Source organism: Amborella trichopoda, chromosome 3 (genome assembly GCF_054954075.1).
Source record: "Amborella trichopoda isolate Santa Cruz 75 chromosome 3, AtrichopodaSantaCruz75HAP2 v2.0, whole genome shotgun sequence".
NCBI classification, from domain to species: Eukaryota; Viridiplantae; Streptophyta; class Magnoliopsida; order Amborellales; family Amborellaceae; genus Amborella; species Amborella trichopoda.
Genome location: NC_142338.1, coordinates 48,890,479 through 48,915,213, shown reverse-complemented (window position 1 = coordinate 48,915,213; position 24,735 = coordinate 48,890,479). Strand labels below are relative to the sequence as shown.

Genomic DNA, 24,735 nt, shown 5'->3' with positions numbered 1-24,735 from the left:
GATAACATTGAATAATCAATTTTCCCTCCGGTCTTACTGTAATGTGTACAGGGAAGAAACTAAGTTCGCCCTTGTCCATGACTGAAAAATGTTGTGCCTTGGGATCCCTCTCAAATCAGGTGTTCCTTATGAAACTGTGCAACTCCAATGAAGACAACAGAATTGTATACACAGTTTACCGAGCAAGATGGTGCTTGATTCTAGTTTTTTCTTTCTAGTCTCACCCCAAATTTCCTTCTTTTTCTTGTTAAACACAAATTTTTCCTTCAATATGTAATATGATTATTGGTAAATATTGACATTCACTGTGCATATCTCCTTATTTGTTAACTCCAAGATATGACGATTCTTGTAGTTTCTTGAGATGTTAGGCCTCAAATGCCCGATTTTGGAATCTGAGGATATGATACCTCACCAATCTAAATGGACTCATTATGGATTGACAGTTACATGCCTACAGTAACCAGATTTTGCTTCAATGCACTCTGATCAATGTGTGTCTTTGAAGTTTCAAAATTGTTGTGTAATTGATGGGTGAAGGGGCTGGTTCGACATGGGGCATCAATTGAGACATTTATTCTACCCAAGGCATTTTGACTTTCAAGTGGATGTCTGACTTTTTTATTTTTTTAAAGCAACTTTCATGTGTTGAAACTGAGATCGCATTGCCTACTGATTTGTTGTTGATGAAAAAAGCCTTAGGTAAAACATGATGCTTAAAGTAATTACTATGTCTTCATTTACAAATACTTGCATGGACCTGGATTTCTGCGCCTGCTGAATTTGATACACATACTTCCTACAGGTGATGTTGAGTTGACAAATATGCAGTTGAAGCCGGAAGCTCTGAATGCCTTGAAGCTGCCTGTAAAAGTCAAGGCTGGATTTCTTGGGTCTGTCAAGATCAAGGTTTGTGTTCCTTGATATTACTATTGATGAAAATTTCTTATGCGTGTAGCATTTGGTTCTCCAGGATTTGTTTTGTCCTAAGCAAATGACCTTAAGATAAATTATTTTATGATTTCATGTTCTGGGTTTTGCTCTTCTACTATTTTGGGTTTCAGGTCCCATGGAGCAGGCTTGGTCAAGAGCCCGTTTTAGTTTATTTGGACCGCATTTTCTTAATTGTTGAACCTGCAACTCAAGTTGAGGGACGTACAGAGGATGCTGTCCAAGATGTTAAGAAAAACCGAGTGCGAGTAAGGGAACTGGTGCTATGTAATCGAACTGCCATATGGTGCTTTGATTAAAGAATTGTAACTAAATAATTGAAAATGTTGTTTGTCTAACACAAGGAACTGGAACTGAAGCTTTTGGAGGCCATGCAACCGCAGAAAACAGAAGTGGTATGTTAGTTTTGGACATCTTCATGCATGCAGCTAAGAGGATTATTTATTATTTTTTCTTGTAGATTGAAAATCCTTTTGTATTGAAAAAAACATGACTGACAGATGGTGTTTTCTTTTGGTGAGTCTCTTAACAAAGATGATTATGTGGCTTGGATTTTATTTTAACTGTCATGTCCTATCTGAATCTGATACATGTCTATCCTCCCATTTTCCATCATCAATGAATGACACATCATTTATCTGCATGACTTGTTGTGCAGCGTTTAAAAAGTCGCATTTTCTGACTCGGACTCGGGAGACTCACTCACACTTGGCAGCAGTGTTCAGAAAATCGACTCGGCCAAGGTACTCGGGCCTTGGCCGAGGTGGGTTACTCAAGTGAGTCCAAGTAACTTGCCCGAGTCTAAGTAACTCGCTCAAGTCCAGCTCAATAATTTTTTTTTTAAGAAAATGAAGACAAAAAGATGATATATATATATATATATATATAATATAGTGACCGGCTTTTTTAAACAAACGGCGAATGGCATGTTGGTTAGGCCACCCCACATAATATGCCTCTTTGCAAGAGGTCTTGAGTTTGATTCTTGGGGGGCTACATTTTTTTTTGGAACTCCCATCATATAAAAGAAAATGATGGTATTTAAAAAGTGATGTTCTCTAGTGAGATTTGAAAGCCAACCATGCTAAAATATATGTGTTAGAACGAATCGTGGATCCATTCAAGCACATGTGACTTAAATTGACATATTAAAATAAATAAACTTTGCAAACATGCTGTACAGCCTACTCGCCCATAGGTCTAGGATGAGTGGCCTCGGCCAATTCTCAGAATACTGCCTGGCAGAGTGCTGGATCCAAGTAAAATACCTTGGGAATCTGCCAAGTGCTACTGGTTCTCAAGGTTTCTTTGTTAGTTTTCTATGACTCAGTCCAACTCAGACTTGGTCTGGTTAACCTGACTTGGACTCGGGACCTTAGCGAGTCCTGACCTAAGTCCAGGTTTAAAACACTGGTTTGTGTTTTGTTATTCTAACTCTAACCGCACCTTGGTACCTTCTTTTTGATGTTCAGTTGATGTTCCTATCCTTATCCTGGTTTCTATTCTATATGGTTGATGGTGTACTGTCATTGGATCTGTTTAGAGGGTACATTATCTGAATTGCTTTTCATGGGTGCTTTCAAATGATCAGATCCAAATATTTCTATCTCGTAGATAATCTTCCATTCGCTTCTTTTGTCATTTGTGTCCCAAAAATTCTTCATTATGACTTAGCTGTAATAAAACTACAAATATATTGGAGCCTGTTTTGGTCTTTGTAATTCTAAACAAAGCCAGTCAGCTCAAAGGATGCCATATTTTGATTCCTTTTCATACATATTGAGGGAAATTGAGTTGTAATGCAGAGGCATATCCACCAAGACATTCTACCTTAACATTTTAATATTCTAAGAGCATGTTGACTGTAACAAGGGAAAAAAATAAAAATAAAATCTAAATACCTGTATGTTCTATATTTGAATGGGAATCTAGACGTTCCGTCTTCTCTGGTCCCAAATCAACACTCCCGCTGTTTTAGGAGCTTATAGTGCAACTGGATTTTAAATGGATCATTGTACTGTGAAGATAAAACAAGCAGAACGCATACCTTCAAGAAAAAAGGTTTTACAAAACAGTTGATGTCAGTTGTGATGATTGTAACTGATGTTGAATTGTATGTTTCCAAATGCTCGTGGCATTATTATGTACTCATCGCAACTTTATTTGAGGCTGCTGGATTAAATAGCCTTCTAGGTTAAAATGCATTTTCTGTTTTTCTCCTTTGTCAATTTGACATTAACTTTCAAGAAAATTAGTTTTAGAACTTATATATTAAAACAGTAAGTAGTTATGACATTTACGCTGTTGACATTCATTTCAAAGAGATGCTGGAATTCTTCCTGAGAAAAGTAGTTATTACCCATATCTATTCCTCTTTTCTCTGAGATGGACTTGGACTATGAAGATTCATTCTGCAAATTTTCACCTTTTTATCCAATCTTTGTATTGATTCTAATTTTTTTTGTGCATGTGCACCAATTTTAATTATTTCTTTACAGAATACCTCATGGCTTGGTTCTTTGATCAACACCATAATTGGAAACTTGAAGCTTTCCATTACCAATATTCACATTAGATATGAGGATCTGGAAAGGTATGAAACTTTGTATATATCAACTTTGCTTCTGTACCTCATGATGCGCCCAACTTCTTTCGTTTGGTTTATGTAGTGATCTTGTCACTGTTATTTGGTAGCAATCCGGGTCATCCATTTGCAGCGGGTGCAACTTTGGCGAAGCTTTCAGCTGTCACTGTGGATGATAGCGGGAAAGAAACTTTTGTTACTGGTGGTGCACTTGATCATATTCAAAAGGTACTCTGACAACATGAAATACCATTAACATAGTATATAATCACTCAATTGAATAATGTATGTTTCAATTGGAGCATGTACTTTTGGTAGGATAGACTATATTACTTAAACCCGCATGCTCCTGAAATTCCCTGATCTGTTTTGTCTTATAAACTATCTGAGATAGGTAGCCTTTTGTGGCTTTTCTAGCTCTGTCAACAATTACCAGCTCTGCTATATGGTTCAACACAGGGATCATATTGTCTGATTTCTAGGCTTCTGTCAGGTACTATATGCTTTTCTAACATCTTTCTGGGTTTTCTGTAAACTTTGTTGCAGTCTGTGGAGCTTGATCGCCTAGCCGTGTATCTTGATTGTGATATTCATCCGTGGAAGGTTGACAAACCTTGGGAGAATTTGCTTCCTAATGATTGGAGTGAAGTATGTCATAAACCTTAACTAAATGCTTCAAGTTCTTATCTCCACCATATTATTAGTTGAATGTATAATGATATTTGACTTTGGAATTCAGATCTTTGAATGTGCAAGCAGCCCTTCGACTAATGTGCTTGCAAAAGGTCACAGTTATATCTTACAACCTGTGTCGGGCAATGCGAAGTATACCAAGCTGAGGCTTGATGAATCCCGGAGTCTTGATCAACCCTTACAGAGAGCAACAGTGAAGTTGGATGATGTCACATTATGCTTATCCAAGGTTCCTCTCTCTTTTGGCTATTCTCCTGTCTTAGACTGGGAGGCTTTACTTTCCTATTGGACTTCCTGAAAGTAACACACTTTACTCTACCCAGGATGAATACAGGGACATATTGAAGCTTGCTGAAAACTTTGCTACATTTAATCAACGTCTGACATATTCTCATTATCGACCAAATGTTGGAGTGAGATCAAATCCCAGGTTATGGTGGAAATATGCTTATAAAGTCATTTCTGATCAGATAAAAAAGGCCAGGTTGTGTATCCTTTTTCCTTTTATGTCTCTACCTTTTCTCACATTTTAAGTCTTATATCTACAGGACTAGTAATTTTCAAAGAAAAGAATAAGGAAATATTTTCATGATTGATGAATATAGGATGTTCATTTGGCTTTAAAATAAACTGACTCAATAGTGCAATTAACAACATGTGCTTCAGCAAGTGATTTATTCCTATTAAAATTAAAATATAAACCTCATGCCATTCTAGTTTTAGATAAACCATTTTGAACATCCTATGGAGGATCTTTTAGTTTCTTTTAGGTACAAATTTTGAACATTTTACTAAGGATTTATAGGAGGTGAGCACATGCTTTTCCATGTGGCCCATGCTTTTCAATGCGGCAAAATTAACATGTGCTTCAGCAAGTGATTTATTCCTATTAAAATTAAAATATAAACCTCATGCCATTCTAGTTTTAGATACATCATTTTGAACATCCTATGGAGGATCTTTTAGTTTCTTTTAGGTACAAATTTTGAACATTTTACTAAGGATTTATAGGAGGTGAGCACATGCGTTTCCATGTGGCCCATGCTTTTCAATGAGGCAAAATTCTTCACTCTTCTGTGTTGTTGCAGCATAACGAATAAATCTTAAAACCATAAAGGCCTGTTTTATGACAGTTTTATCAAGAGTCGATTATTTTGTATAAAATTATCATATTCTGCATGATACTAGTTCAGTAGTTTTTTGTTAGGTACCCATATTCTGTATAATATTATTTGGTTAGTTCGGTACCTGGCATCAAACTTTGTATATTGAAAATCGGTCATGGCCCTAACCCCCCTTAAAGTTCCTTCTTCTCCATTCGATACTTTTCACTCTCTTTAAAGTTCATCTCTTTTGCACTAACTGCTGATCTTCATTTCTTTCTGCATCAAATAACCCCATCTACCTTTAAAACCCCACAAAAGACCCCAATTTCTCCCACAAACTCCGCTCTTCTCCCAGTTTCCATCTCTTCAATGTCTTCACCTGTATGTATCGTCTTGAATTTTTCCCTGCGATACAGATTTAGGGAAGCTAAACCCCTGTTTTGAGATGGGATTTGGGTTAGTCTATCGGCTAAAGTGACCATTTTTGCGGGTTTCCTGCTCTTTTTGCGAGATGGGTTTCCTGTGTTCTTTGTGGATTCTGCACTGTAATTGTGATGAATTCAGAGCTAAAATAAGAGAGATGCTGATTAGGTTTGGACGACTTACCTATCCTCGCCACCTCCACCGTTGTCACAAAACACCACCAACAGCAGTGCATTTAACACCATTACCATCACACGTTCCATCACCAGCATCACAGCCTTTCACCACCAAAATACCCGCCTCAGCCATTCATGGTGGATCACCATCATGGCCTCCCATTTCCGCTGTCACCAAATCCCTCAGTAAATCACAAGCAACCAACTCAGCCATGGCTGAACTTCGGGCTAGACATGCCCTGCAAGAACAGACCCAACTGGAGAAAACTCTAAGATATTCTTGGAAATCCTCCTTGTGGATTGTTGCAGGCCAGAAACTCAATCTTGGATTCAATCTGGCCCCATTCCCCCTGGAAAAAGGATTGAAGACAAAGTGGTTGTTAGTCTTCCGCTGCCAGGATCTCAAGGAAGACATCAAAGAGTTCGACTGCTGCCTGGTTGACTACTACAATGCACTAGGAGCTCCATGCAGTGTTATAATAGAGAAAATCAAGGCCATCTTGAATTTGTGGGCACCCATCCAAGCAGTCTGTGAGGAAACAAACAGCTTGTCATCTGACTTGGGAGCAAATAATTCTCTAAGGGACATTTCCAAACAACAAAAGAGTTTTTACATTCAATATCTCTATTGTATCAGTGAATTAGTAGTGGTAATCACTTGAAATTTTGTGGGTCCTTGCATGGTGTCTCTGCAAAATGCCACCCATAATGGTAATTGCCTGTGTACCAGAATGAGAGACAGATAGTGTTACATAGAACAAAAGAAATATTTTTTATCAAGTATCTTCTAACTGTAGCACCTCACTGAGGGTATGGCTTTAAATAGAGCAGAATGACGGACTAGGATTTGTGTAGCCGACCCCAATTAATTGAGAAAAGGTTATGATGATTATGATCTTCTAACTATGTCATCCTTGGCTACTTTCTCTCACTTTGCTTTGAGATTTTGGGCATATGTACTTATCACCATCAAGCACTCAAAAAGAATTAAAAAATAATTTAAAAAATAAAATGACCAAAATAAGCATGCAACATTGTGGGACCATTTTGGTAATTTTTTTAGAACTACATTTTTAGGCGTGCCAACTAAGGTGCACTCATTGGGCTGTAGATGGATCAGGTCCTAGGTAGGTTGCCCTCCAACTGGATTTAAGTTAGACCTTAACATGGACTGAATGGACCTAACCTATAGGGTTGGCCCTGGTCTAGGTTGAAATATAAAAGGTAAAAAAATAAATTTTTTTTTGTACTATATATAACAGATTTTTATAGATGTATAATTATTATATGAATATATTATGTTGGTTTAGGTTAGGTTAAGCCTGACCTGGACCTAATTCGACTTGATTTGGTCCAAGATGGATCTGACCGGACCTGACTTGGGCCAGTACAAGTCAAATGGATCCAGATCCACACCTGGGTCGGGTCGACCGGACCTGTTTACCATGCTACGCACACCTTCAAAATTTCATCACAATATCTTTTGCATAAAAAGAAAGAGTAAAATTCAAATAGTGAGAGCATAACCGGAATCACTATTCATTTTAGCTGACAACTTAATGGCAGCTTTTCCATGTGTGTGTGTGTGTGTGTGTGGAAAAGATTATATATGTCCACTGACTTGTACTGTAGTGTAGGCCACTTAGAAAGTAGGGGTCCATTTGACCCCAAGTTTTGCACACAGGTCGATCTCATCTAGGCAATACAAAGTAGGGTCTCTTGGACCCAGATCTAGAGCTGGGTTGGGTTGACCCACTAACTGTACCTGTTTACCATCCTACGCACACCTTCAAAATTTCATCCCAATCTCTTCCATAAAAAAAAGAAAGAGAGTAGGATTCAAATAGTGTGAGCATAATTGTCATCGCTGTACAATTTAGCTGACAACTTGATGGTAGCTTTTCCACATGTGTGTCTATATAGAAAAGATTATCCAAGTACACTGGCTTATATTGTAGTGTAGGCCACTTAGAAAGCTGGGGTCCGTTCGACCCCAAGTTTTGCAAACAGGTGGATCTCATCTAGACGATCCAAAGTAGGGGTCTCTTGGGCCCCAAATCATGTATTTATCTGTGTGAATGTTTTTGTGAAGGATTTTTTGATTGTTAGTTATAGTTTTGATCAGTGGTTTAAAAAGCGGATCGGTGACCCGGATCGGGCATCTCAAAAACCCATCCAGATCGGCGAATCGGCGATCCGGATCGGGAATCGGCTGAATCGGTCTGATTAAGCTTTAAAAAAATTCCAAAAAAAGTATTAAAATTCATTATAAATATTATCTTTTAGGAATCCAATAAGAAATGAGGGTACTACATTATTAACTTTCATTTTTTCATCAATTTGTGAATATTGAGATGCTCTTTCCCTGTATAAACTTATGTTAACCATTAAATTTGCATCACATAAAAGAAAAATCATATAATTATCATGGATAAAATATATAATCATACATGGGCTATTATAAATAGTAGACTAAACCAATGAAAGAATGGCCATTAAAATCTCGTTTTGGTAAAAAACCCTAATTCGCTAAAAAAACCCAAATTATTACAGCCTAACTAACTATAATCCAAAGTTATTACAACCTAACTAATTATAATATTATATATTAAAATTATAATTATTAGTTTATATTTTATAATTATTTTATTAGACAAATAATAACAAATTAAAAATATTTTATAATATTATCTAATTTAAAATGTATTATTGACAACTGTAAGAAAAATAGTACATTACATGATTTATAATGTAAAAATTAATAAATAAAATAAAAGATTTGGTTATCAATGTAAAAATTAATAAAATGCATACATTACATGATTTTATTTTTTATTTTTTTATGCCTTTCGTATTATTTACAAAAATAATTATACCACTATATACAACAAAAATTAACTGCTATACCAAAAATTAACTTTTTTATTTTTCATTTTCTTATGCCTTTTATATTATTTACAAAAATATTTATACCACTATATACAACAAAAACTACTATACAACAAAAATGTAACGCCCAAGGGGATTCGACCTTGGGACATCAAAGGAAATGGCAGAGGTCATAACCATCACGCCGCCTCGCCGCATGTGATTATAAGTTGTTGATTAATAGAATATATTTACATTCCGTTTTCATTTAATGATGTTTGGGAATTATCCCACATCGCAGGATGGGTATTCAACTTTGCTATATAAATACCTATGTAATATGAAATAAGGCATGCGGGCGGAAACATTGGGGCAACCTCACACGTGATATGTGGCACCTGATTTTGTCGCACGTGTCCGCGTGTCCGTGTTGGAGTGGTGACGTCTGCACGTGTCTATGTAGAATCGAAGTGGTGACGTTAGCGGTTGATGATGTCATCGGGCGGTTTATTGTTTAAAATCGTTTAAAACCGCCCGGTTCTCTTCAGACACGGGCGGTTCCAGTTTTTTGAGTGGAACCAGCTCATTCTGTGGCGATTCCCGAGTCGAACCGGGCGAGTCCAGCTCGACTCGGCGTTTTTTTAAACCCTGGTTTTGATTAAAATATCAGAACTAAATTGACTAGAGCGTCTTTGTCTTATGGTTGTAATGTTTTTGTTTTCCATTTTGTTTAGTGGTTCTCTATTTGCTTTTGATGCATATTTTCACTGCATTGACTGATCAAAAACGTATTTCATTGTAGTGGGAGGCTATATTGGGAGCAGGTTCTGAAATATGCACGTTTGCGCAAGAGATATATATCACTTTATGCATCACTCTTGAAATCTGATCTCAATCGTTTGATAGTTGAGAATAACAAAGACATCGACGAACTTGATCGTGAGCTTGATATAGATGTCATTCTTGAATGGAGGTAACCTGTGGGTATTTCGAAGACTGCTGTGACATTATTACTTTTTATTATGCTGTCCATATTCTACTTCTAGGATTTATTTTTCTTTTATACCCTGTGCCAACAGGTGGTCTTATTGTTTGTATCAAGACTATTGTTTGTCTTTTACATTTATGCATTCACAAATGACAGTCCTTTCATGTGCTCTTAAACTTGTGTTTGTTAAAGTTATTGAGAAATGAGAATGAGCCATGTTCCCCTAAAATCGAGCTGTACCATTGTTGACTTCGGATCTAGAATCTCCGTTTATATACTCTGGTCTTCATAAATATTCAGAATGTTTCTTGCAACGATGAGTGTTCCCTCTTTGAGGTCTTGGAATATGTTGGTCTTTTTCCTTTCCTGTTGGTGCTGCCCTGGTTTATCTTCTCTTGTGCCTTCTATTATCTTCAGAAGTCACAAGTTTGAATGCAATAGAAAGGACATGTGCTTGATATCGAAGTCAACTTTTTCAGAGCAATAAAAAGAACCTAAATCTTTCTGGTCCTTGTTGGTACTGTATAAAGAAAGTATTTTTTCTCATTAAAACGTCCATTCATTTCTTGCTGGATTGGTCAAGATGACAATCCTCACAAGAAACTGTGTTGAGTAGGTGAAGGCTGTTGTAGTTTCTTCAGCTACTCCCCATCCATGAAATACAAAACTGAGTAAACAGCTGCCTAAAATGAAAATGTCAATGTGCTCAGTTGTGTATTATCCATTTGTTAGCTTAGTTCTGTTATCAATCCACTCTGCTTATTTCTTTCAAACACACAGCTGCCTAAAATGAAAATCTCAATGTGCTCAGTTATGTATTATCCATTTGTTATCTTAGTTCTGTTATCAATCCGCTCTGGTTATTTCTTTCAAATGTTTGAACTGCGTTTCTATTCGTCTGTACTTTGTAGGATGTTGGCTCACAAATTTGTTGAACAGTCCATGGAGTCAGGTGCTGATCTAAAGAAACAACAGACAAAGAAATCTTGGTGGTCTTTGGGATGGTTGAAATTCTTATCTTGATGTTTTAAATTTAATTATCTATTGTAGGTTACTGGTTTCTTTTGCGGTTGAACAACCTAAAATTGAATCATAAACAATTTACAGGTCTGGGCAATCCAATTTGGATAGTACTGAACCTCGGAGCTTCACTGAGGATGATTGGGAACAAATAAATAAAATTATCGGCTACAAGGAGGGAATGGGTTCTCAGTTGCTTCCAGCTCAGGATAAGAGAGCACTTCAAACCTTGTTGGAAATCCGTATGGAAAAGAATGCTTCAAAGCTTCTCACCGAGGATTTGCATTTCCTTGCTGACCTATCTTGTGAAGGTTTAGATTGCTCTGTAAAGCTTTTTTCAGAGGCAAAAATTGTTGATGTGAAATTGGGATCATACAGGCTATCTTCCCCAAATGGCCTACTTGCTGAGGTGAAGCTTTCATTATAGCACAGAACCTTGATAGTCATTTTTGTTTGATTTCATGGCCATGGCTAATGTCCATTTGATGTCCATACAGAGTGCAACAGCAGATGACTCATTGGTCGGTGTTTTTACATACATGCCTTTTGATGCTCAAGTGGATTGGAGTTTGGTTGGGAAAGCTTCTCCGTGTTACATGACTGTAAGTTAAATCTTTCAATGATTTTCAGTGCTTTTCCTTCAAATATTCTGTGACTTGAGGTTCAATACCACTGATCAAGTTGTCCTTCTTTTTATAGTATCTGAAAGATTCTGTAGACCAAATTGTCAGTTTTTTTGGAAGCAGTAATGCTATTAGTCAGACCATTGCTGTTGAAACTGCAGCTGCTGTTCAGGTTGGTTTAAAGATATCTGTTCTTAAATTTAAGTATTTGTTTTTTTGGATCCTTAAAAAGACCATTGCTGTTGAAACTGCAGCTGCTGTTCAGGTTGGTTTAAAGATATCTGTTCTTAAATTTAAGTATTTGTTTTTTGGGACACTAAAAAATCTTTAATATTTCTATTGCATGGTCATATGCAGATGACAATCGATGGAGTCAAGCGTAGTGCTCAGCAACAAATGAGCAGAGCATTAAAAGACCGTGCCAGGTAGGGGCAGCTAATTGGGCATGTTACTGCTAGAATGCAAATAGGCAAAAATAGATATTCTATATTAACTTAATTAAAGTTAAGAGTATCTATTTTACATATTTTAAGTTATAGTTAAGGGATTGATACATGTTGTTAAAATAAAAGGGGCCCTTGCTAGAGAGAACGTAGGGCAGTTAACTTTGAAAGAGAGGGATTTTAGTGCAAACCATGTTGGTGTCTACATACAATATGCCACATAAAGGGAATACTGACATGAGAAAGAGGAATACCCACATGAGAGAGTAGATTTAAAATAATTTCTTCAAACATTTCTGGTTGTGTTTCTATCCTCAAAGTATGGAAAGAATATTATAAAAAAATATGTGACTTTGAAAACTCGGAAGAGTTTAGGATAATAGAAATTTTGGAAACTCGGAAGAAAGTTTAAGATAATAGAAAGATTCCGAAATTGCAAAGCTTAATGAGAGGATGGGGAATCACTCTAGATTCCTAATATTCTTTGAATATGAGAGAGATTTTACATGAGTGGAAGGAGTGACCTAGTGTCATTCTTTTTTAAGTTCGGATAAAAATAAGGAGGGGGAGTGAACTTCACATAGGATTTAAAGTCCTAATCTATTTATTGAATCAAAGGGAAAATAGAACTTTTATGCAATTTTATTTCCTAATCTATTCATTGGAATGAGGAGGGAATAAACTCCATGTAAATTATTTTCTAATCTATATGCATTAAGAAAAAAAGAGAAATTTATCCAAATACCCGTTAGAGATGAACTATATTTAATATTACACCTACATCTTTGATGTAATTTCAGAATACCCATCAAAAGACGCATGATCTTGAGTTGGAATAATTGCAAATCATCTCTTATCGGTATTTTGATCAATTTCCCTAAAAAACTTATTTCCTAATCTATACATTCTAATGATAGATAGGGGGAGTAACACACTTCTAATAATAGATGAGGAGAAGGAAAGCTTAATCTTCAATGTATTTAATAACTTTCAAGTCTTCTAAGGATGCTAAAAGCAAAATTTAGTTAAAATATTGAAGATTTATGTCTTCAATTTTCAAATGTTAGGATGCTTCATAAAATTGTGTAGTTTTTTCTGAAAAAAAAATGGTAACATGAAACCGTACTTTCTTCCTTTTTCCTATTAATTTAATAAATCTGTATTTTCAATCATTTTTATGCTTTTAAAAATATTTCATACAACTGCTTTTTGTATATCCTCAATTATACTTACACTTTTTTGTGCTTCCAAAAATATCTATAACAGATTTTAAATTTTTATTAGAAAAATCTTTCAAATTAATAGAATTTTAAAGTATTTGTAAATAATTATATTGTCTTGGCTACAAAAAAGAAACTTATCAAATCACACCTAAAAATATAGCTATTTAGCTATTTCACCTGTGATTTAATGAATTTCAAAACCCATAATGATGTGTCATTTGATGGCCTATTCGAAATTTTATAGAAAGAATGATGTCCTAGTTGAAATTAGATCAAAAGATAAAGACGAGATGTTAAATAGGTCTACTTTTAGGTGTAATTTCATAAATTTTATTTATAATTTTAGAATATAAAAGAAGCTTTAAAATTTGTATACTTTCAAATCTTGTCTTTTTAATGGTTTGGGTTTCATTTATGACTCATTTTGCTGCTTCAAAGAGATTTTGGAAATGTAAATATTACAGGAAGTTTTATGACGAAATTTACATAGAATACTCATTTCTGCTTTGCTTTTCAATTATAATCTTCCCCCTCCCCCTCTCCTTTATTATATTTAAACTTTCTTGTTCTTTCGTGTGTGTTTTATGTAAATGATGTCAATTTCCACCTAATAGTTCCTTTTGGTCTTTGTATACTTTGTCATTCTTTTATCTCTCTTTGCTTGCATGCATGCAACACGCATGAATCTACTAATAATATAGTTAATCTAAAAGTGAAGGAGATGTCAAATGATTCATTTTTGGCAACTAGTGTAAAAAAGAATTACTCTTTGGTCCATTCACTAGGATATCGTAGGGTCAGGCAACATAGAATGCAGTGTCAACTAACATATAAACTGTAGCATCTTTTTTTTTGTGATATGCCTGAAGAGAAATTTCTTTGAATTTTTTGGCGCTCTTGTGGAGATAGTTAGAACTCTGAAGTAAGAAAGAGATTGATTTAGTAGTCTTGTTTGAATTTTTGGATTCACCAGTTGATGTCATTTGGTATTCATAATCCTATTGTCCTCCGGCAGCTACATCAGTTCGATACATTTCCAAAATTCTCTTAAGTGTGCAGGCCTTAATTATTCATGTCCCTGTGCTTTTACTGGATAAAAGGAAATATATTGTCATAATTACTGGAAATCAGATAGGGCATGGATGCGCATATATATTGATAGGGTTCATTTAGGAACAAGAAATTGGATACACATACGAAAGGAGGGATATGATCCTTCCTTATATAATATAGTCATCTCTTCTAGATGCCCTTAATAATGCCTATGTGAGAGTAATGAGATGGGTGACTTTTGGTCTGATATGTATCTTGTTAGGTTCTTGTTGGATTTGGATATAGCTGCACCAAAGATAACCATTCCAACCAACTTCTGTCCAGATAATATTCGTGAAACTAAACTTCTGCTTGATTTGGGAAGCTTCACACTCCGCACTCAGGTTCCTGCAGATGAAATCTTCTTTTGAAAATTTGTTTGGTTTTTGCCATGTCATCCTGAATTTCTGATGTGATATTGCTTGCTTGTTAGGATGATGGTGTTCAGGAAGCGGGGTCCCTTGAGGAACACCTGTATTTGCAGTTCAAGCTGGGACTAAGGGATATCTCTGCTTTCTTGGTGGACGGTGACTTCAATTGGAGAGAGAGTCCTTCAGATTGGAAACAAAACCGTTACTTGCCTGTTCTTGATAAATGTGGGATAATGTTAAAACTTCAACAGGTTGCCCACTTTTCTATCTTCCTCATAATCAATGCCTTAGACTCTCAAAGCATGGACTCGGCTGAGTCCCGAGCTGAGTTGATTCAGTATGAATTGGCCATTCTTATGAGTCTTGTAAATCCCAGCTGTGATTCATTTGGTTGCCAAACTGATCAGCGCATAATTAGACAATGCCTCTAGTGAGAATTTTCTTCCAGATAATACTATGTGAATCATGTCCATGTTTTCTTGTTTGCTTAAATATTTGTTTACAGATTCGATCAGAAAATCCTTTATATCCATCAACAAGAGTTGCTGTGAGGTTGCCTTCACTTGGTTTCCATTTATCACCAGCTCGTTATCATCGATTAATCCAAGTTGTAAAGATATTTCAGACTGACAGAGCCACAGAGGACTTAGATTCTCTTCGCCCTTGGAATCAAGCTGATTTTGAGGGATGGCTGTCTCTCCTTGCATGGAAGGTATACCCCTTTGTTGAAGTGTCTTATGGTTTTCATTAACCTCATGAAATTTTCTTAGTTTTCTCTATTCAATTTGATAGGGTGTGGGGAACCGGGAAGCCGTGTGGCAGCGCAGATATGTCTGTCTTGTGGGACCATTTCTCTATGTATTGGCGAGCCCCTCATCCAAATCATACAAACAATGTGTTAGGTACTTTAGTTGGCCTTTTTTTCTAATGGTTATACTAATACATGGCATGTTATCTCTAGGCCTTCTGAACATGCACAAGCATGCTGAAAGGGTACATGCAAAAACTTACACAGAAGCGCATACACTAATGCAGGCATTCTGTCATTCATTACTCGGTGTTATTATGCGTATTTGTTTCCTTTTTTTTTTTTTTTTAAATTCACTCATGCATGTGTGCATATTGATTAATAGTTCTTTGTTGAGCTCTATCTTATTTGTTTCATCGATTGTATTAATGGGTTCTTCTTTTGACTTGAACTCTTTCTTTTGTGCAGTCTTAGAGGGAAGCAATTATATAATGTGCCTGCGGAATCTGTTGGCAACCACGAACATGTTCTTGCAATTTGTGATGCTGGGCAGTCGAATCTAAAGGTTTGACTGGCTTTACTTTTTTAAATTCGTTTTAAGCTTGATTAGCTTATAAGAAAGCTGAAATAGTGTTAACTTTCATAGATTAATATTTTTGCTGGATGCTTAGGTTGTTGAATTAGCAAATGCATTGGTGATGCGGTTTGATAGTGATGAATCAAAAAAAACCTGGCAAAATCGCCTTCAAGGGGCTATATATCGTACATCGGTAAATTTAGAATTTAAATAATTTCTACATATGTTTTATTGTAGCCTATTCATTTATGTCTTTTATTTCTCTGTTCAGTGGCTTCAGGCTATGCCATCCTTTTGTTTTACAGATTTGTGTAAAGCAATAGATGCATCTAGATTACCATCGAATGAGTCAACAATTATGTTAGAATGAGATTGACATGCATGTCCAAGAACCAAGATGTTTCTGTTTGAAAAAAAGGCCATGTACGACATTGATACATATGCAGTTATGCTCTTGTCTATGCTGTGCAAACTTGTCACACATTTTGTTGTATATTTGCTGGATGCACATGTCACACTGTCACACATTAACTTCCAGAGTCACACCTGATTGAGGGTGTAGGAGCTGCACACAAGTGGACTCTTGAGCACAGCCAGAATGCCATGCAAGGCTATAACATAATTTCCTGAGCACTGTGAGAGGCATTAATGGGGAAAAACAGCACTGCTGTGTTATTACTTTGTTAAACCAAAACATAGGAGGAAGAATAACCATGACTAAGATTCTGGATAATGTAACTTATAATAAACACTCCTACAGAATAGATTTTCGAGAATAGTCTGTATATTAGCAGTGCTCAATTGACTTAATGTAGGTATGTTCACATCTACATAATCACTTACAGGTGAATTGCCAAACTACCTTGTAAGCCTTCTTAATTCGTAATAAAGAAAAAAAGGAAAGGAAAAATGTCTAAATTATGTCTAGAGTTCTAAACTGCCCCTGACAGTTCACTTATAATAGAAACATACAATATGGATAAGCTACCAGTCTATGTGAATGAATACATGTTTCATTTTCTATTGATGATAAAAACAAGCTGGATTACAATTTGGAAAATGTTTTTTTAAGTGTGAGGCTCTAAACAATCAAATTAGGGTGCACCTCAAAAATTTCACTAGAAGAGGTTGTTTTGATGCCCAAATATCTTCAAATTGATCATCTCGACCTCAAGATGCATGGATATGAGAAAAAAATGGATTTCAAGTTTTGGAAATAGTGCATCTTATAATGCAGTTTTAATTGTCAATTTTTATGATTTTCAAGTTTTCATAGATCTGCTCGATCTATACTATTTTTGAAGCTTTAAATTTTATAATTAGAGATGAAAATATATTTTAAGGCTATCACAAAGAATTTCAGTATTGAAACCACATTTCTCGACACTATTTGAAGGTGCGCTTTACTTTTGATTGTTTAGAGCCTTGGCTCTATACAAACTGCACCCTTACAATTTTGAAAATTAATCTTTCAAACACGTGATTGTTTGTCCTCAGTGGAATTAAATGTTAGGTGCTCGTATTTATTACCAAGTTCATGGATGCACATGCCAAAGTATTTTGGCCTGCATGCTTGCATAGAGGAGCAAAACGTATGAACATATATGTATTAGAAATTGGAATGGAACCTTTTCTATATAATATATAGACATGCGCACAAAGTTATGCAGGAAGGTGTTTCTTGCATGGACATATTACAAAATAACTATGGCAGAAGGTAATATATATCTGAAATCAGTATGAAAATAATTCCATAGAATGCACTGAATGAAATTTTTTCCTTATGATATGCCATATTTCAATCTCGGCACGATTTGTTCTTGAGTAAAATGAATGGGTTCACACACGATTTTCTCTTGAGTAAATTGAGTGGTGCACATTGCATCCTAGCTGCTTTATATTGTTGTACTTATTCTGCATTGGTTACATTTTCATTTCAACTATGCATTTCTGGTATATTTAAAATATTTTTCACTGACACATATTTCTATCTGCAGATTCCATCCGTTGCTAGCATCTCAGAAATTTCAAGCAGTACTGAAGACACACATACTGCAAACTTTGATGTCAATAAATTGGTGAAGAATGAAAAAATATTCATAACCGGTATTCTTGATGAGTTATGGATCAGATTTAGCAGTAGCTATCAGGTACGCTTGTTCTGGTTTTGGCAATTGTATTCGAGTTGCAGTTCTGCTTTCCATATTTTTGAACAAGTTTATTTTTTCATGTACTATCATTCTGTAGGGAAAATACAGTTTTAAGAAGATGCTGCTTGCCAAAGAAAGCCGCTTACTTGAATTTCGCGCCACAGGTGGTCAGGTAACATAAATATTTGTCATATAGTATATCTGCAACATAGAACTTCTTATATGTAGGGTACTTTAGCCAGATAAATACCTCTTTTTATTGCTTGAAAACAATTTCTATTAACTTGATCAGGTTGAGCTTTCCATAAGAGAACACGAAATGTTTGTTGGTGTTCGTCTGAAAGCATTGGAAGTTGAAGATTTATATGGTTTGAAGGATGGCAGTCCTCCACGGTTTCTGGCAAAATCCTTCATTGAGAGCAATGTAAATGCCAGTACCAATTCTTCCTTGTCAGCTGATGCTGGCAATGCTGGCAGGACAGGTATCTATGATCAAAATGAAAATGATGGTGATGACAAATTCTTTGAGGCTTCAGAGAACCTGGTCGAGTCATCTGAGACTAATACTGAGTACTTGAGTGCACAAAGATCCTTTCCAGATGACATATTCTTAAAGGAACCTCCAAGTTTTAATCGTATTACTGGTCTACTTCCAGATGCTGGGCTTCAAAATCAAAGTGAATCATTGGAATCTAGTGGGAATATAGATAGCTTTGTGAAAGCTCAAATAGCTATCTATGATCCAGATTCTCCATTGTATATTAATGTAGATAAACAGGTAATATTCTCCTCTTGTCTAATTGAGTCATCATATTTTGTTCTGATTCAGTGGCTCTTCCATGATGCTTGATGCGTAAATTGCATGATTTCACGTTACAGGTGACAGTCACCCTTGCAACTTTGACATTTTTTTGCTATCGTCCTACGATTCTTGGGATTCTGGACTTTGTAAATTGCATAAACATGGAGGAAAAAGTAAGTGATTCTTCCAATAAACATGTGGACTTTTCCACATCAATGGAACATGATTCCTCCGGGATGGATCTGGCTGAAAATATAGAATCCACATACCAGAGGTCAGATTCTATTGTTAAAGGATTGTTAGGAAGAGGCAAATCCAGGGTCATCTTTTCTTTAATTTTGAGTCTGGCTCGTGCCCGGATCTTGTTGAAAAATGAGAATGGAACACGTCTTGCCACATTATCTCAGAATAATCTTCATACTGATATCAAGGTATTCATGATGTTTGTTCTGTATCATAAGCCTACTTTATATTTAGTGTTTTGTACTTCTCTGTGATTAGTTGTGTTTTATTTCTGTCATATTTGATCAGGTCTTCCCATCTTCATTTAGTATAAAAGCTGCACTTGGGAATCTGAAAATAAGTGATGACAGCCTCAGCAGTAGCCATCCTTATTTCTGGGTCTGTGATATGCGGAATCCTGGTGGAACTTCATTTGTTGAGGTACGGTAAAATTTTCCTCTTGGAAATGCGAACATGTTATTGTCTTGTGAGTTTTTCTCTCTCTCTGCTTTCGTCTTGTTGAATTTATTTACTTTTTTGGTAGTATAGATATGATATACAGTAGAAATTAATAGCTTGATGTGCAGTAGTAGTTAATGGAGTACAATTCTTCCCATCAAGATTCTTTATTGATTATCCACATTATGAAACAAATGGGGTGATTGTAACAATTTTCTGACCAATAATTCTTTGCATTCTTTTGTCAAGGGGGAAGATAAAAAGCGTGTGTGTGCATCATCTTTCCTTTATGGGTATTTCATGTTGCTCAGCCCATGCATATTGCTCATTGAGTCATTTTACACATACATATGCTACATCCAGTTTCCTTCAACTTTATTTATATGAATACCAACTAAGGGAGGTTTACAGAAAGATAATAAATTTTGCACAGCCAAGTTCTCTCTCTTTACGTGGCACACTCATTTTGATTTTTTTCATGTATCTTCACATAGCATGATCATTTCTTCTTTGTAATTTCTTCTGTGTTTTGAGATTCTTCTCAGAATATTTCTATTTGTCATAGAAAATTGGATATATAGTGTGGCTATTGTTTGTATGTAGGAAAATTTGCACAACTAATTCTACATGCATATGCAGCTTGAGTTCAATTCGTTCTCAGAGGATGATGATGACTACAAAGGATATGACTATAGTCTTTTCGGGCAACTTTCTGAAGTACGGGTCATATATTTGAACCGTTTTATTGAAGAGGTACTTCACATACTTATGGTAGTGTATATCTAGATGTGGCTTGCTTATCTTTTTCCACTCATGCTTTTCAAATCACCCTTATAAATTGATTCTGTGCAGGTTCTTAGTTACTTTTTGGGTCTTGTTCCCAGAAACAAACAAAATGTTGTAAAATTGAAGGACCAGGTAACCAACTCGGAGCAGTGGTTCACTACTTCTGAAATTGAAGGGTCTCCAGCCTTGAAGTTGGATCTTTCTCTCAGAAAGCCTATAATCTTGATGCCAAAGAGAACAGATAGCCTAGAGTCAGTATATTACTATTGTTAGATTCCTTTCTGATTGCTTGTTTCTTATTGGTTCTTTGGGATATATTATTGATTTCATCAATTATTCTCAGTTCTTGTCTTTTGCAGTTGTTTCCGTTTGAATCATTAGTGCATTTGTCGTTCTTTCTTGGCAGCTGTTTGGAACTTGATGTGGAACATATTACAGTGCGAAACACTTTCCAATGGCTTTGTGGCGACAAGAATGAAATGAGTGCTGTCCACATGGAAGAGATAAAACTTCAGGTAGTATAATAATTTTTTGAAACATTGTCTTTGTTAGTGTGATTTTATTTGCATTTCAGGTAGTAACTGTGGGCCATCTCATACTTCAATAATTCTATATTCCAGGAAAATTTTGGCTCTTTCTGTTGATGCTTTTACCTTAACTGCATGTATGCCTGTTTGCACTTCCTGATGTGATCACTATTTCATGCATCCTCTTGAAAAAGCTTACAGAAACTACAACTGGAAATACATATGCCTGCACATCCATTAATGGGATTTTATTATAATTCATCTATGAAAGGCCCTCAACTTGCAATTGTATACTCAAGTTAATTATAGAAATATCATTTCCGACTGTTATTGCCAGAAATATTAATTCCAACATGCATGTGTGAGAAATGAACGCTGCATGTGTGAGAAATGAACGCATGTGGAAGGTTTTGATTTGTTGTTGAAAAGCCTTGTAGCATGCTGTCCAACAATTTTCTTATCAAATCATTCACCTAAATTTGTAGACTAAAACCTTTATGTTAAAGGTACATAACCTTGAATTCATAGTTTAGATTTGGTATAGATCAGCGCTATTGGTTCATATGATAAGAGGCATTCAACTTTATCCTTTGCAGTATCAGTTCACATGTTTGTTGGATTTTGTCTTATTTGCTAGTAATTTATATATTGGAAACGTGTTCATGCTTTGTCAACTAAAATTCACTACATGAAGATACGGAGGATTTTTTGTTTTCTGGTTCAGACTAGATGGACCTCTATGACCTTGGGGTTTTCACATTTTGAGGGTTTTCTTCCATAGCAATTTTTGTAGGCAGATTTCTCATCATGTCTGAGTATCTCTTGTCAATTGTTCTTTTACTTGTATTTCTTTCATGTGAGGTATTCGTTCTTATTTCCTTAATGAGTTTTTCCTATGCAGATTAAGGATATAAACTTGGCTGTGGGTTCTGGTTCTAGTTCTGGTGAAAATATAATTCAAGAGATTCGAGGATTTTCCATTGTTATTCGGAGATCACTTCGTGACTTATTGCATCGAATTCCCGGTACAGAGGTTTACATCAAGGTGCCTGAGATTCTTTTCTTTTTTTTGATATAGTTTATTCACTGGTTTACTGTTCTAGACATTTTTTTTGGTGAATCAGAAAAAAGAAAGGGCAAGTCAGTGGGGATTTAGGCCCCAACCCTTTGGTGAGAAATGGAGTCCAAGACTTCATCATCGGGCTCGGTAGTACTACCGCTAAGGCCCCAGTCCATTCTCAAAAGAAAAATTCAGTACTATGATCTTCTAGTATGCTCCTTAGCATTCTCATACCAATGCTGTTCATAGAGCTGGTTCTGTGTTCTGTTGAAAGAATTTAAACGCCGCTATGACCCCGATTTATATTTATCGATGATCTATTATTAGGAGTGCATTTTGGCGCGCATGCGTGCAATAGAGTTTAGGACAAATTTGCTCTTCATCTTATCTTTTGTTTATGATAGTACAAAAAACCCTAAACTATCTATATAACACTAAAAATAAAAACCTTTCTCTCCTTCTCTCTCCCTGCATCACATTGGGCTGTATGCTAGCATGTAGTCATACCATGGCTTTTAACAAATCTGCCTGTTTCTGTACTTAGATGGAAGAGCTTAAAGCTGCATTGTCATGCCGAGAGTACCAGATAATAACAGAATGTTCAGTGTCTAATATCTCGGAAGAACCACATCTTCCTCCTCCATTGGATCATGGTCCAGAAGATTCTATTGAGGTTGAAGAGGAACATGTGGTTACTAGAGCGTCAGGCTCAGGTAGCTCTGAATTACCAGATAGAGGAGCATGGATTACCATGAATGTTTCAGTGTCCATTTGTCTGGTAGAGTTGTGCCTGCATTCTGGGTCCTCAAGAGATTCACCTCTTGCTACTGTGCAGGTACCAGTTCTTTCTTGGTGAATATATATTGAGTTGTGGGTGTTTGTCCTGTCATGATGTGATACATATGACTGGATTTTTGGAGAGTGACTGCATTGTTGAACCATACATCCTTTGGTTGGGGGGAATTGGCTTCTATCCTTTTATGTCCTGTTTCTTGTTTCTTTTCCTTTGTTTATATTATCATATCCTATTATTGCTTTCGATGTGATAGCCTGATAAATGTGTCTTTAAAAGTTGATGGCATTTTCTAATTCTCATTTAGTGAAAGCATTATTGTGGGAGAATGACAATGCTGCCTGCTTAGCTGAATAATGTTTCTCTGGATATCTACAAGGGATTACAATTTCATGAGGATTTCGAATCCAGCTTTGGCATTCTAGGAATAAATTGAGGATTCCTTTCGAACATGTTCAGCAACATTCAGCTTCAGTCCTTTTGTGTTTAGAATTTAACGTCAATGAAAAAATCCTGTTGTTTTCATAATCTTTAGACATTCTGAAAACTGTGTAAGAATAAATAACGCACAAAGCCCTCTGAGACTTTTAAATATATCTTGTTTTACGTCATTTGCCTTACAGAACAAGATGACATAAGATTAGGAGTCATGGAATTTTCTCCATGGATCTGAAATTTTTACGAGATTTTGTGACTTGTTGTATCAACTTGGTTGAGGTTCTGTTTTTCTTCTTTCTGTTGGTTCATGCTGCCTTATCTAAAAGATTTTTTGTTTTGCAGGTCAGCGATGCATGGCTTCTTTACAGATCTTGTTCTTCTGGTGATAATGTTCTTATGGCCACACTTAAGGGATTCAGTGTTTTGGATGATCGTGAAGGAACAGAACCAGAATTCAGGCTTGCAGTTGGAAAACCCAAAAGCAGTGATTATATTCCCATTGATAATAAGGAAAGTCTTCAGATGGTTGAATCAGGAATTGAAATTTCCAATAGCAGGTACAGTATGGAACCCGTTGTTACAATGCTGATTCTTGATGTCAAATTTGGGCCCTCATCCACTATTGTATCGTTATGTGTCCAAAGGCCATTATTGCTTGTTGCACTTGATTTTCTGCTGGCCACAGTGGAGTTTTTTGTTCCATCAATCCGTGATATATTGTCCAATGAAGAGAATGATTCTGCTCTGGATATAGTTGGTGCAATCATTCTTGACCAACCAGTTTATTATCAGAGCAGTGAAGAAATCTCACTTTCACCAAGAAGGCCCTTAATTGTTGATGATGAGAGATTTGATCATTTCATATATGATGGAAAAGGAGGCTGCATAAATTTACAAGACAGGCAGGGAGTGAACCTTGCCCGTCCTAGCAAGGAAGCAATAGTATATGTGGGAAACGGAAAGAGTTTGCAGTTCAAGAATGTCCATATAAAGGTACATTTGTGTTTGTCAATGAGTCTATTTTCTGTGATCTGGATTACAATTTATAAGTTTGTCTCTGTGAAACCTGAACATTCATCTTTATATCTGTAGAATGGAGAATTTTTGGATTCTTGCATTTATCTGGGAGCTAATAGTAGCTATTCAGCTTTGGAGGAAGATCATGTCTTCTTGGGGAAGGGAAATGTGAGGCTTCCGCAAGATGGTTTAGAGGAAATGACGGGATGTATACCTTCTTCTCCAAGCGTGGTGACTAGTAGCTCGATCACAGAGTTTATCGTTGAATTGCAGGTTATATGTGATGCTTGTGATTTCCATTTATAATAAAAATATCAAACATTATTCCAACTTGACATGTTGAAGCTGGGTTTCAGGCCATTGGTCCAGAGCTTACATTTTACAACTCTTCAAAAGATGTTGGAGAGTCAGTACTGCTTCCTAACAAACTTTTGCATGCTGAGTTGGATGCAAATTGCAGGTTGGTTTCTATTGAATCATGAATTTTGAATGTCAAGTTCCCCTAGTTTTAGACACTCTTGTTTGTTTAATTCCATGAAGTTCACAATTTATTTTCAGACCTTTCAGAAATTTTATGTTTAATGGATATAGAGTC

General features: G+C 36.0%; 1 protein-coding gene across 5 annotated transcripts in view; it reads left to right on the top strand.

Moving 5' to 3' along the window:
• Positions 1-24,735, top strand: part of LOC18443778 (pleckstrin homology (PH) domain-containing protein) — a 58,734-nt gene that overhangs the window by 2,219 nt on the left and 31,780 nt on the right. For 4 of the 5 annotated variants that reach the window (XR_016051428.1, XR_016051427.1, XM_020673277.2 and 1 more), the window contains exons 2-34: positions 806-909; positions 1,065-1,199; positions 1,296-1,346; positions 3,450-3,544; positions 3,646-3,763; positions 4,082-4,183; positions 4,275-4,457; positions 4,552-4,712; positions 9,604-9,774; positions 10,701-10,793; positions 10,897-11,218; positions 11,307-11,411; positions 11,509-11,604; positions 11,790-11,857; positions 14,414-14,534; positions 14,624-14,812; positions 15,067-15,273; positions 15,354-15,463; positions 15,778-15,874; positions 15,981-16,079; positions 17,884-18,036; positions 18,134-18,208; positions 18,329-18,814; positions 18,916-19,269; positions 19,370-19,501; positions 20,159-20,272; positions 20,372-20,556; positions 20,712-20,820; positions 21,734-21,877; positions 22,437-22,727; positions 23,466-24,116; positions 24,216-24,413; positions 24,497-24,600. Coding sequence is in view for 3 of the 5 variants with exons in the window: in XM_020673277.2 (XP_020528936.1) it covers positions 806-909; positions 1,065-1,199; positions 1,296-1,346; positions 3,450-3,544; positions 3,646-3,763; positions 4,082-4,183; positions 4,275-4,457; positions 4,552-4,712; positions 9,604-9,774; positions 10,701-10,793; positions 10,897-11,218; positions 11,307-11,411; positions 11,509-11,604; positions 11,790-11,857; positions 14,414-14,534; positions 14,624-14,812; positions 15,067-15,273; positions 15,354-15,463; positions 15,778-15,874; positions 15,981-16,079; positions 17,884-18,036; positions 18,134-18,208; positions 18,329-18,814; positions 18,916-19,269; positions 19,370-19,501; positions 20,159-20,272; positions 20,372-20,556; positions 20,712-20,820; positions 21,734-21,877; positions 22,437-22,727; positions 23,466-24,116; positions 24,216-24,413; positions 24,497-24,600 (5,623 nt within the window). In the remaining 2 variants the exon portion in view is untranslated. Of the gene's footprint in view, positions 1-805; positions 910-1,064; positions 1,200-1,295; positions 1,347-3,449; positions 3,545-3,645; positions 3,764-4,081; positions 4,184-4,274; positions 4,458-4,551; positions 4,713-9,603; positions 9,775-10,700; positions 10,794-10,896; positions 11,219-11,306; positions 11,412-11,508; positions 11,605-11,789; positions 11,858-14,413; positions 14,535-14,623; positions 14,813-15,066; positions 15,274-15,353; positions 15,464-15,777; positions 15,875-15,980; positions 16,080-17,883; positions 18,037-18,133; positions 18,209-18,328; positions 18,815-18,915; positions 19,270-19,369; positions 19,502-20,158; positions 20,273-20,371; positions 20,557-20,711; positions 20,821-21,733; positions 21,878-22,436; positions 22,728-23,465; positions 24,117-24,215; positions 24,414-24,496; positions 24,601-24,735 lie in introns of those variants that run through there. The other variant, XM_088861075.1, reaches the window with a different exon arrangement.